This window comes from Haliaeetus albicilla, chromosome 14 (genome assembly GCF_947461875.1).
Source record: "Haliaeetus albicilla chromosome 14, bHalAlb1.1, whole genome shotgun sequence".
Taxonomy (NCBI): Eukaryota; Metazoa; Chordata; class Aves; order Accipitriformes; family Accipitridae; genus Haliaeetus; species Haliaeetus albicilla.
Genome location: NC_091496.1, coordinates 33661595 through 33674633, shown reverse-complemented (window position 1 = coordinate 33674633; position 13039 = coordinate 33661595). Strand labels below are relative to the sequence as shown.

At 43.0% G+C, this 13039-nt stretch overlaps 1 protein-coding gene across 1 annotated transcript in view; it reads right to left on the bottom strand.

Moving 5' to 3' along the window:
* Nucleotides 1–5856, bottom strand: part of ANO6 (anoctamin 6) — a 79441-nt gene extending 73585 nt beyond the window's left edge. Inside the window, exon 1 of the mRNA XM_069802233.1 lies at nt 5734–5856. Coding sequence (XP_069658334.1) covers nt 5734–5815 — 82 coding nt within the window. The 5' untranslated portion in view covers nt 5816–5856. The remainder of the gene's footprint in view (nt 1–5733) is intronic.
* Between the last annotated feature and the right edge of the window lie 7183 nt (nt 5857–13039).

Here is a 13039-nt window from a genome sequence, read left to right as displayed (position 1 = left end):
TTTGTTTTCTGAATGTACAAACAATACACAATCCAACCCATGTCACCATTCTTCAGTGCCCTCTTCTGTAACATTCACACCCTGTTAAATGCATTATCTTGTTAAACACACACCTGCAGCGGCTCCATATGCTTAAAGCCTGCAGCACCTTTTTTCAAAGATCTTCTCATGCCAAGCACAGGACATTTAGTTTCATTATTTGTGCATTATTTATAATTCACAAAAATGAGCAACTCTTTTTCCTGGCCTGCCCCAGTTAATCCCAAACTTAGGCTAATGCTTTTTTATTTCACTTTTTTTAGGGGGGGGTACAAGAAAGTATTATCTCAAAATAAAAATAAACAATAGAAGAAAAAAATCCATCGTTCTTTCTAAGGGCTAAGCTGGAAGGCATTACAAAGACTATTTAACTTATGACAGTCAATTGCACCCATACAAATCATTCTTGTGTTTTGTATTTTTTTTTACCACAGCAGAAAACATCAGTTTTAGTATCAGTTCCCCCTTGGAGTTTGCCACATGTCTGGTGGCAAACTAGGCCTTAATTCCACAGCATGCAACCCATCATTTCCTAGGAAATGGCAGGTACCAAGAAATACTAGGATGAGGTGATTTAAATGATAACAACTTTATTGAACTTTCCATGCATATCGTAACAGATCTTATTCATAATCCTTCTCTAATTACTTTTGAAAGGCCCATTTGTGTGACGTCTGTTATGGCATGCACAGATCACCCCTTCCATGTCTCTGGTCTCCTGAAATTCAAGCTCTCTACCTGCAGTTTGATATACTGTATAAATTCCAAATCAGCTGATACTAGGACATTTTTTGCGAGTTTTTGATTGCATTACTTTCAATAACTGCAACAACTATGGAACTGCTGGAGTTCTGTACCATGTAACACATGCCTGTTTCCTACACATCAATTTTAATAAATTTTCTTTTTTACAAATGATAACGCTTGAAAAGTAATTTAAAAAATCTAAGATGTCGAGCATAAAGGTGTATAGGGTGTTTTTCCTTTTAAGAGAACTTGTGAGCTGTGTAAATAGAGGAAAAACTTTAAGGAATCACCTGTGATAAATATCTGACATAAAATTAATGACTTAATAACCAGGAAAAAACCCAAAACTATTACTATTAACCTTGTGCAAAAGGCACAAGTTGATACAATGGCAGATAACAAGTCCGTCCTAGAGATTGCAGACTTATCTGTAAACCGCGCTCATCTGTTCCGTACAGCTAAGTCTAAAACACAGGCACAAAGAATACTTTCAAAGTAAAGGAAGTTTCTAATGGACAACTGGGAATTCTGTTATAGTAGAAAAAACTTTAAAAAGAGAAAGATCTGGTAAATTTGTGAAGTTTATCAGTTTCCTAATTTCTGATTCTTGAAATACTCTGATCACCTCCAGAGTTTATGAATTATAAATAGCTGCAAAACAGTAATTATATTGTAGTTAAATATTTATACTCTCACTATGTGTTTTTTAGTAGTTTTGTAGAAAAATCATTGAATCAGAATTAAAAAGTGAGTGGTACCAGCAGCATAGCGTTCAAATACAGCCATACTCGGTGACAAGGCTGTTACCCCTGGGTGGTTTGGATTCAGTGAAAGTGAAGTGGGTAGAAAGTCAAAAAATAAAATTACTGAAGTATGAAGAGAGAAAGAAACCCAGGTAAACCATCACAGTAACAGACATAAGAGGAACAACATGAAGGCATGAAAGGTAGTTTAAATTTTGACCAGTATCGCAGGCCAGCGTTTCCTGGACCTTTACAAGTCCCAGCTCACCACGAAGAGTCTCTCACTGCCCCAGCAGCAAACCAGAATAAATGAGACCATGTGTCTACATTCCTGCTTGCTCCTGTTCCTTGTCCCCTAGATGCACGCGTGCGAGAACAGCGTTGCAAACAGAGCACAGAAATGGGGAGCAGAAATTCTTGATTCTCGGCTCATCAGACACCCCCATCCTACAGTCTTCTTCAGGGGAGTGGGTGACTGAAATGTGCCCCAATAATTTTTAGGTTGATTACAAGACAGAGAAGAAAAAGAGAAGAAAACCAGGTGTGGTAAGAGTGGGCTGGGGCAGTCTTACTCATTGAGGTAGATAGACTGAAAAGCAAGATATTGTCCTTCCAGAAACAGGTATTTTTTTTTTTAAAGAATCTGCTTATAAAGCCTTGTATGTTATGAAATTATCAGATCTGATCCCTGCACCTACTGCTGAGTAGACCACTTCTAAATTCCCCACAGTGTGGGGATTACAGTTAATAAATGGCAGGACAAAGCCACATTTGTCAAAAAAGGAATCTAACTGTTCAGGCTTTCCAATGCCTTCAGAAGACTTCCGTAGAGAATTGACCACTTCACAGCATCATGAAGGCAAACACTGGAGTAATTTGTAGAACACTGTTGGTATCCTGTATATTCATATTGGAGTACAGTATATGATATCAATAATATTTGTAGGGTCATGTGAGAAGCAGGTCAAGCTAATGAAGGTATTGAATAGGAAAAAATAGAAGCTCTAGGCAATACGATAAAATTCAGTGTAGGCCATGAGGAAACAAGCAGAGAACAGAAGAGTGAGAAAAAGTAATGAGGTGAAGAATAGCTATGCCTGCTCTTCACCATCTGGACTACAACATCACCCCTTAGGACAGGGTTCCAGCTGTACAGTGGGCTGCACACACCTGCTTATTTTAGGCTACAACTCCACAAATAATGTTGCTTGAATAAGCCAGCGCCGCTGTACATTTTTATTGTAGCTGGTAAAAAAGTCTGCTGAAGAACAACATGAAATTCCTTTTAGAAAGAAGAGCTGGAATCCTCATCAGCACAGTATCTACACTGTGTGACAAGAAAAAGGTTAACAAGTGAACATCCATTTCTTGGTCGTCTATAAAGCATGGCCTGATGATTACTGCAGCGGTGTCAAAACATGGGAAGATATTGTACACTCAAGGCTCAAGGAACAACTAGGAATGTATTTGAGCAAAACCAAGACAACAAAGAGTGAGCAAGATGCTGACATATGCCAATGAAAAGTATTTCATGTGGAATGGTTAGTCAGAGTGGATGCCGCTGGATATTGTCTGCAGAAGTTAATTTTTCTGGAAAACACACTCAGATATTCTGTAAATCCCAAAACACAAACGAGCAAACTAATTTAGATATGGTATGAGGTTTGGCACCAGGGAAAGAAAAACTTTACAGTTTCTAGGCAGGAAATAATGGGTTTGGAGAATTTTAAATGCTGTGGCAACCACAGGTCAATGTCCTTCCCATCATTTCTGCCTGGTAATAAGGTATCTCAAAAAAAAATTGATGCCACTAATGTAACAATCCTCTTAAAAACATAGTCCAAAAGAAAAAGTTGCCCATCTTGTTTAATCACTAGAAAAAAAGGTTTTCAACTTGTCAAAAAAGCCTAACCTTAGGACAAGACTTTCTTCCTTAAGCACAAGTCTGACCGAAACAATCCATTTCAAAGCTATGTACAGCCGGCACTGCGGCTGTGGTACCTTCCTGTGGGCTGGGGCTCATGAGTCCAGCTCTTTGCTGGACTCCTGCCAAAGTCTGCTTCTGACATGAGTGGTTTGCTAGTCATCAGCACGGATAACCAAAACCAACTGTCTGCCAATATGAGCCAGAGCTCTCCCTTTATGTGCCATGACTACAAGCTTTGATATGCCATAATAGTGCTTTTCCTGATGAGCTATAAACACTTGGGATTGATATTGAATAGGACTGGAAAGATTTCAGAAGTCCTGCTTCCTTGTTAAAGCAGGGATGGCTTTCCTGGGAAAAAAGCAGATGCAAGTGGTACAATAAAACTGGAGGTAAATGGATGATTTACAAGTTTGTCAGACCAATCAAATAGATCTCCTGTAATTATACCTAACATCAAATCCTCGAGACTGTTATCCATGCATTTTGCAAAGCAGAACAGCAAATGTGACAGAGCTGGGCACTGCGTAACAGGCTTTGCGAAACAACTCATGAAATCATCGCTGCTCAATTTTTAGTCGATTTTGCCACATAGCATGTGTTTTTCCAAACTGCTGTATCCTGCAAGCAGAACATGCAGCTCATGATTTGCTGGCTCTGGGAGCTGAACTAACCCCAAATTTGATAGAGTCACGAGTAGGAAACAATTTCATTGTTCTCTGGGGTGAAGAATGGAAAGAAAAAGGCATGTGTTGATTACTACATTGCAGTGCTGATCCACCCTTTGATTCAGGGAGTGGAGTCAAACAATCCCTCCACCTCACTTCATATGGAAAACTGAATTTGGTTTTGGACTATTGCTGTAAAGCAAAGGATACTCCCACAGCATCTGAAACAAAGGCTAGTAATGTTGGAGGAAAGATTTTCCCTGATTGCCACAGACCTTGGGTGAGGCTCAAACTTTATACACTTTTGGAGTGAGCTAACTGAATAAATGAGGCAAACTGTACTGGCCATTATTAAGGATTAGTATTTGGAGGCAACATAAGTGTCAGAGGGAGTTAATGCCACTAGAAATTTTGACTAATGCAGAAATTCAGTCCCAATATTAAAAAAAAAAATAAATCAAAGTTCAGTACTTGTCAGTAACAATATCCACAACCTTTTGAACACAAATGAGCAGGAACCCTTTTTATTTGATAAAATGTATATATACAGATCTATCTTCTACTTGCTTGTCTAACTGACCTTTGCCTGCATTTCTCGTTTGTCAGATTCATTTTAACAAATTAAGTAGAAATAAAAGGCTTCAGAACATCTTGGGTACTGCAGCTGAAAACAGCTTCTGAACTGAAGTAAATCTGTGAAATGAATAGACCCCTTCAGCCCGAACCAGCTGGGAACCAACCCCTTTCGGGCTGTTTTCTGGAAATACTTTAATAAGAATTCACTCCCACAGTACATACAAATGTCATTGTCCTGGGCTGCTGCTCTTGGGACGAGACTAAGATACACCGCCTTTGAATTTAAAACTCTCCGGTCATTTTGCTGTCTGCATTTCTGGCGGACACAAAAATGCATTGTTTCCCAGCAAAATTACTATCTTTCTATGCTTTGCCAATTTTCTCCCCCCCTTATTTATTGGGGGGGGGGGGGGGTAATTTCCCCCCTCCTTTCCTTGGCTGTCAAACGAAGACAGGCAAGCCTGGCAGGACTCGGGCTGGCTGCTGCCCCTTGAAGCTGCTGCCAGCCCCAGGGATCAGCCCCGGGGGCTGCGGCGAGCCCGTGGGTGTCCGTGGGCGACGGCATGCTTCGCATTTTCCACGGGAGACAAACCCCCCCCGGCCCCGGCTGTGCCTGCGGGCTCGGAGATCGCTACCAACACCGCCAGGTCGCCGGCATCGCGCTTCATCCCAAGTGCTGCTCCCCCGCCGCCTCACGCTTCTCTTTCCCTCCCTCCTCGGCAGAGGGAAGGGAACAGGTCAAGTTTTTCGGTGTTTCTCTGAAAACTCGCCCGGGATGACGCGGTGAAAGCGGGAAGGCGGCAACGCCGCTCCCTGAGGAAGACCCCCCCACCCCCCCCGGCCACCCCCTTCCCCGGGGAGCACGGACAGAGCCAGCACGTATTTTCCAGAGAAAAACCATCAGAAGTTGTAGCAGAAGGAGGCGAGCTGAGGGGCGAGCACCCTGCGTACCAGCCCGGCGCCAGCAGCTGCCCTCCCCCGCCTCAACTTCCCCGGGGGACGACGACCCTCCCCGCTCCAGCCCCCTACTCACCCATCTCCCCATCATCATCTTCCTCCTCCTCCTCCTCCTCCTCCTCCAGATCCAGCAGCACATCTTGGTTCTCCGCATTCATCTTCCCGAAGTTGCGGTGTGTCGTTCCCCCCCGCTCCTCCTCGCCCCCCCCCCCTTCTCCCCTCAGCCCGTTCCCGCCGCCGGGGAGGCGAGCCCGCCCCGAGGCCCGGCCTGCCCCGGAGGCGGAGCGGCGGGGAAGCGCTGAGGGGAGATCCCGCCCTTGGCCCTGGGCGAGAGAGAGGGAGAGCGAGCCTGTGGCAGCTCCCGCCTGAAACCGCTGGATTTGGGGAAAGGTGAGCCCCAGGCGGGATGCGGGACCGGCGCCATGTCCTGACGTCGTTGTCGGGGCGAAGGGACTCGGTCCTTTGGGCTGAGGGAAGCAGGGAGGGTGGTCACAGCCCGCGCTCTGGAAGCGAGTGCGCTTATTTACTTCACGAATAGCATCCCGAAGGACCGAAAGGGGGGACGTGGAATAAAACGTGTGTTCATTGTCCGTTTTGTTCTGGTTTTTTGCAGTTGGCGCCATCGTCAAACGCATATACGTGATCCTGTCATAAGCCGAGCAAACGCTGTCTTAAAACTGTTTAGGGAACAGTTTTTCATGATGGGATCCAGGGTGAAGATTTTACGATTCCTCCAGTTTCGCCCATATCTTTACCTTTTGAAAACTGCTCAGGAGTGAAACCCTTGGGTCTTCCTGAAGTGGGCCAAATTATGCACCCAAGCATTGAAGAACTCACCATTGCCAAATACTTCTGAAAATGGGAAGCCCGCATACGTAAAAAGTCCCAAACCGATAAGTACCGGCAGAGTTATTTGGGGAAGGTAGCAGAAGTTGGAGGGGGAATGCTCATGGACTGAATAAAAAGCCCATCTCTAGAGCTCTACTGATGTATTCAACTCAGTTGACTGTTTCACAAGAGCTTGTCCTCAGCTCCATCTTTGTCTCCAGATACAAACTAGGAGAATTTTGCAACACAGGGAATGCAAAATGGTCACTATGCAGAAATGCGGTGGGGGCAGAAGTACTCACAAAAGGGGCACTTGAGTCCTCAGCAATACACCAATCTACCTACATGTGTTGGTTCCAGGGGGGAAGTGGAGGGTTCCTAAAACTGAAAGACATCTGGAGGGGTGCCCAGAGAGGAACTGGATCGAGCTTGAATAGTGGGGAGAAATGGAAACAATACTGGAAAAATGGATTGAAGAAATGGGGGAGTCGTGTTCAGGGAAAGGAGAAGATAAGAGAAGAGCAAGATAACCTTTTTTTTTTCTGCATAAAGCAATAAATGCCCTATAAGCAATCTATTTTCAATCTCTAGTCTATTGCTGATACCCAAATGGCCCACAGGAGCCAGGATGTCTAACACGTACAAACCAAGAATCTGGACCAAAATCCATTTGTCAGATAAGCTTATCGCTTGCTAATATGGTTATCTGTTGTCAAGCAGCTGTGCGTTAGGGTCACAGCAGGGCCTGGCAGTACAGCGAGTCTAAGTGCAAGTGCTTTCTGACAAAAATGAGTTGAGAAATTTAATTGGAAAGTTTTGGAGCAACTCTGCTTAGCAAAGACCCTCCTCACACTCATCGCTCAAAAAGAGAAATGGTCTGTAAAGACATAAGTGAATCAATCAGAACAGAAACTACCCCTCTTGACCTTATTGATGCCAGCACCCGTGTTAGCAAAAGAGCGTTATCTGTGCTATCTGACACCAAGCATTTTTCTCACTCTGTTAGATAAAGAAAGCCTCACAGAGCTGAAGGGGAGACAGAGGGCAATACTGTGGGGTGATACCCAGTAGAGGGTAACAATGCATAGTAAGACATGTGGTTTTTTGTGTCCCAAATTAGAAATCTGGTGTGCTGCCCTGTGACACAGTGAGTCTGCCTCTGACCATCCCGGCATGTGCCTTACTCACTGTTAGGATGACTTGTCAGGTTTTGCACTTAGTGAGGTTACAAGGAGAGAGTGAATTACGCCGCTCCAAGGAACGCTTACTCCAGGCTGGCTCAGCCGCAGACACCACATCGTTTCAGTGCGTCCAGCAAACAGTTGCAGCCACATCGTTATATACCTGTATTCTGTAATAGTCAGCTGCCCTCTTTTCTGTGGGTCCTTCCCAAACTGTGGTCCCACTGGTGAGACCTTATTTCCTAAATGGTGGGAGGAGAGCAGGGATTGTTACAGACAAGGTCCAGTTTAGGACTCTGATATGAGATTTGTGCACTCTCGCATACACACCAGGGACATCATTGTTACCTTAGTTACACACTTCCTATTTTCGCATTCCATGAATGAAAATGTAATTAAAAACCTGCAAAGTGGGGTGGGGGTGGGAGAAGTGTAGAAAAGAGGAGCATTTCAAAACCAGGAGTCTATACACAAAATGTGGGTTTTTTTAACTTGATCCTACTAAAAATACAGGTAGAGGATCCACCTCTTCAGTCCACTGTAAGATTTCTCCCAGCAGTTACAGAACATGAATATTTTGTAGGCTTCATTCAGCCCTCAATACCTGAACGTTCAATTTCATAGATTACTATAGAGCTGAGTCCTTCAATTTCATAGATTACTATAGAGCTGAGTTTTGCAGTTATCTGAAAAGGCAATGAGAGTACTCTGTCTAAAATTCCCATAAAACTTTTTGAAAATGTATAGCTATTTGTTTTTTAACTTTATGCCTGCAGCAAATATTTTCATGTGTACTTGTCATAAAGCACCAAAGCTTCAGAAGCTCGGTTTTGTTACTCCTGAAAAACAGAGATTAAAAAAAAAATAGCAAAGGAAGAGAAAAATGCAACAGCACCACCCTGCTGCCATCTCTTTGTCAGACCGATAATAACAACAGATCCACTCAAAGAACTGTGGTTGTGTAACCTCTAGCCAACAAACAGACTTTTTCAAAAGTCAGCTGAAGTGAAGAAGTTAGGTTAAACCAAATTCTTTTCTCTCCCCCCCCTGTTCAAGCCTGGCTGTTTTCAATTTTATTGAAGAAGAAATAAAAATGTTTAAACATTCCTGGTAGTGAGAAACAGAGCAGAAGACCATGGAGCCAGTGGAAAAATTGCTTCCATGGGTAAGGGTTTCATAGCAACCATAACAACATAGGTCAGGAAGAGACGAAAAGAGATTGTTTAGTCCAGTGGTGACAAAACTTTGGCGCAGGCACCAAGTCTCTAACTGACATGGATCTGGGCTGGCACCAGGGTCTCTGAGTCACAGGGCCTTCAACAATGAATCTGGCACTGAGCATCAGAAATACGCTGTCGAACGCTGGTCTGGTCCAGCACCCCTGCAGTAAGACAGGTTTGAATGTATCCGGACCTTGGCGACAAATATTTGCCGGTCATGTCCTTCACAGTCTCCGGTGAGGAGTCCGTTGTGGTCCCCAGGTAAGCTCTTGCCAGAGTTTCGCTCCTGTCGCTACACAGCCAAAATAATTTTGCAGCAATTGAAGCTGTTTTCTTCTTGTCCTTCTCCCAGCGTCCATGAGAACGGCTGGTTGATGTCCTCTTAATAATAACATATTACATGCGGAAAACTATCGCCTTAATGCCTCTGAAGCTTTTCTCATCCAGACTACACAAACTCAGGTCTTTCAGCCTTCCAGTGTGTATCAATGTCTGTGCTTTCCTCTCTGATAAGAAGTTAGTGTAAAAAGCTCAGCATGAGACTCTATGGAAGGAGAAGGTGATGTTATTTTACAAAATCTCTTAAGTGCGTTAGCTTTACCCACTCACAGTCATTTTCTCAATGATTTAATTCACTTACACTCCCACACTCACTCACGTAGAAGAACCAAGATGTAAGTGTTCAGGTGGTCTGGCCAGGGTTACTTGTGTCCAGTACAGAGGACAAGGGGAACATGGAGTCTCTGTCCTTGGAGATATTCAAAAGCCATCTAGACATGGTCCTGGGCAAATGGCTTTAAGTGGCCCTGCCTGAGCAGGGCGGCTGGACCAGATGACCCTCAGAGGTCCCTTCCAACCTGTGAATCTGCGAAGGGACACAAGGTATCAGGGCCTCATCACATCTGTTAAGCAATGAGAAACTAATTTTTGGACAGGTCTTTTACACTCGAGAGCCCAAAATCACTGTGGCATGATTCTTCTGTGTCAGAATTTGCTCACTTCCACCTCCATGAATTTTAGGCAAGTCTTCTCCAAGTTCCTTAAGGCCATAGTCTGTATCCTAGCTGGGCTGAAAGGAAACGGAATGGCATATATGATGTGCTGTTACCTTCTTCCCATCTTCCTCTTGTTAGAGGGTAGGGTCTTCTGCTGACAGGCAATCTGTTCTCTGGTTTTACTGGAGTGCAGGCCTCCTGGGCTTAACACAGGCAACAGTCCTCGATCTTACTGTTGTGGACTGTGTCCTTGTTTACAAATATAGTCCATTTTTTACATTGTTCTCATGCTCATGCAACTATATCTACTCATACTTCATTTCTGACGTCTTAATATTTTCATTACGAGTCAGTACCTCTGTACACCTTCTTTCATTGCCTAACCCTTTATTTTAAGGTACAGCGCCCAACAACAAATACTGTATTCCAGGTAACAACTCACCCGCAGTGAATACAATTGCTGTACCAGTCTGAATGTGATGCTCCTTCTAACGTATCCCAGAGTGACAATTACTTTTTTGCAGCAGTATCACATCATCTGCTCATATTTCTATTGCACTCTGCAATAAGTCTTAGATTAATTTCTGCAGTTGAGTTCTTTGTCACACTATTTACCCTTTTGTATTTCTGTAGTTGATTTTCTGCTTCTAAGTGGACATTTTTCCCCCCTTGCTTTTATTATCTTTCCTCATTTGATCAACTCTTTCTCATTCATCAAGATAACTTTGGATTCAAATGTTGTCTTTCACAGTGCTTGCGAACTGCTGGGGGACAAAATCCATACTGCTTAAACCAGTCATAGCAGAATAAAGACCATGAGCATCAAGGAAGCAGATGGTCAGCAAATGTGGAAGACTGGTAGGTCAAGTGTACTTAAAAAAACTTGGAGGGAAAGAGTTTTGTGGGAAAGCTATCAGTTATTGAAAGAAACTGTGTTAAGGCTGCTACAGCAAATTATACCAGTGAAGACAAAATTTGGGAAGAATAGCAGGAGACAAGTATCACTGTGTGAGGAATTCTTTAAGGATACGAAGGTCGAAGTGGTCCATCACAGTGGGATTCACTCCAGAGCAGAGAACACAGCTGTCTTTCTGTTCTGCATTCTTAGGTGGAATGAAAGGAGTAATTATCCTGGAGACCAAAGAAAGTCTATTATTTCACATTTCATAAAACATTAGACTTTCTAATAACTGCTGGGATGTTGTACCTTTGTGTCTGAAAGCAGGTGAAATTGAAAGCATTACTGGAACTGTTTGAACCTCAGTTAACAGAAAAGAGACTATTTGAAATGCTGTATTAGATAGCCTGCAAAGCCCTTGTTCTAATCGAGAAATGAAATCAGAGAGAAAATAAAAACAAATAAAATGGTCATTCCCCACAAGAAATTCCCTTAAATGCACTGAATTATTCAGAAATTTGCTGCATTAAAAGTCAGCAAAAGAAGATGTAGGAGAATGTACTTCCAGTTCACCAAACCATATATTCCCTGGTACTGTTAAATTAGTGCTTATTATCTGTTCAAGACTAGAGAAGACTGACTGTGAAGAGTTTGGAGTTCATTTTGTTTCACCAAGCTCTGGTGAAACATATTTCAGTATGATTCACAGATAGGGAGAGCAGTGAAGCATTAAGGGAAATTAAAATTACCGAAACCCCGTCCAGCTCTAGTATTTTTCTTTTACTTTGGTCATGTTTCCAATTGTTTGTAATCCTCCCAGATTTCTCAATTCTCATTCTTGCAATGCAACTTCCAGTCTGAGATGACAACTTCAGTCTCTTTTGCCCTCTATTGAAGTGAATTGGTAATAACAATTGCCAATAAAATGTGAACTACAATATATAAAAGAGGATATAAATACCTGATCTCAGACCAGTGGCGTGTGTAATTACTTTATGTAGAAGTCTCATAAGTGCTGCCAAGTCTTCCGCTGGCTCCTACCTATGTGTTCATTTTACCTTCTTTCACTAGCTGTCCTTAGTATGGGATGTAGACATGGTAATTTTACAGCAAACTTTTTGTCTGATGTTTCTGACCTGTTTAATACAACGCTTTTAATTCTTAGGAAAGGTCTATATATGGCCAATGGATATCTTAGAATAACAGACTCAGAGTTCAAAGTTTTATTTTTCTAACACATACGTTTGAACTCAAATAGTTCAGCATATTTAAATTTCAGGGGGTTAATGGGGTTATTTCACCAGGTGAATTACGAACGATGGCATACAATCATTTAATTTGCAGTGTGCTATAGTAGTTTTACAGTATTTTAATTGTACTTACAAAAAACCAATTTAGTCCCATATCTGTCTGGATATCCCTAAGTCACAGGAAATGGCTGTAGCAGATCTTACTCATTCCTCAAGAGAGAGCACGTTCTCAGTTATCCCAACTGACCCTGCAAGTGCTCAGTAGACTGCAAACATTACTATAGGTAGGTGGTATGGAAGGCAAAGTCACCCACATGGGTTAGTTAGTTCAGGTATGGTACATTACTAACATGACTAGTCCTTTCAAAGCCTGTGCTAGTACCTCTGCATGTTGCTGCGCTTTACATGGGCATATACTAAGCTGCTCTGAATTAGCGGCAGTATCTGGGCATCACGTTCACCTGATGGACAAGGTATGTCCCACACTTGTGAGACTGCAAACAGATTAGCGCTCTGAGGAGATATAACTGAGTGTCCAGGCTACGCTGGGCAGTGCTATCAGTGGGACATACAGTCTCGGAGGAAAAACCTGAACTTACCTTGTGACAAATATGCAAATGGGAGTTTATCGATGATAAGGTCGGAAAGGGTTGTCTTGGCACAGTCAGACTAACTCATGCAGGTTACATCCCCTCCCCTCATCGTCACCACCTCCCCTTACTGGCGTGGCCAATGCATCCCACACTGCAGCTAGTGTTCATTTCTGCTGTACTTCCAGTGGCATAAGCAAGTGCTCCCTCCACGTGCTTTCGGAAAGGCTCTGTGTTTGTGGTAAGCAAAGTGCTTTCAGTGACTGCTGTTGTACATCTCCCCCACCACTTGCAAGCACAGATTTTCCATTAGAAGTTGAAGGGAGAGGAAGAAAGAGGAATTCTGAAATCAGCCCCACAATTAGATAAGTGAAGATTTAATGACAAAATACTTCTCAGCACTTTTAAGGATAATTTGTT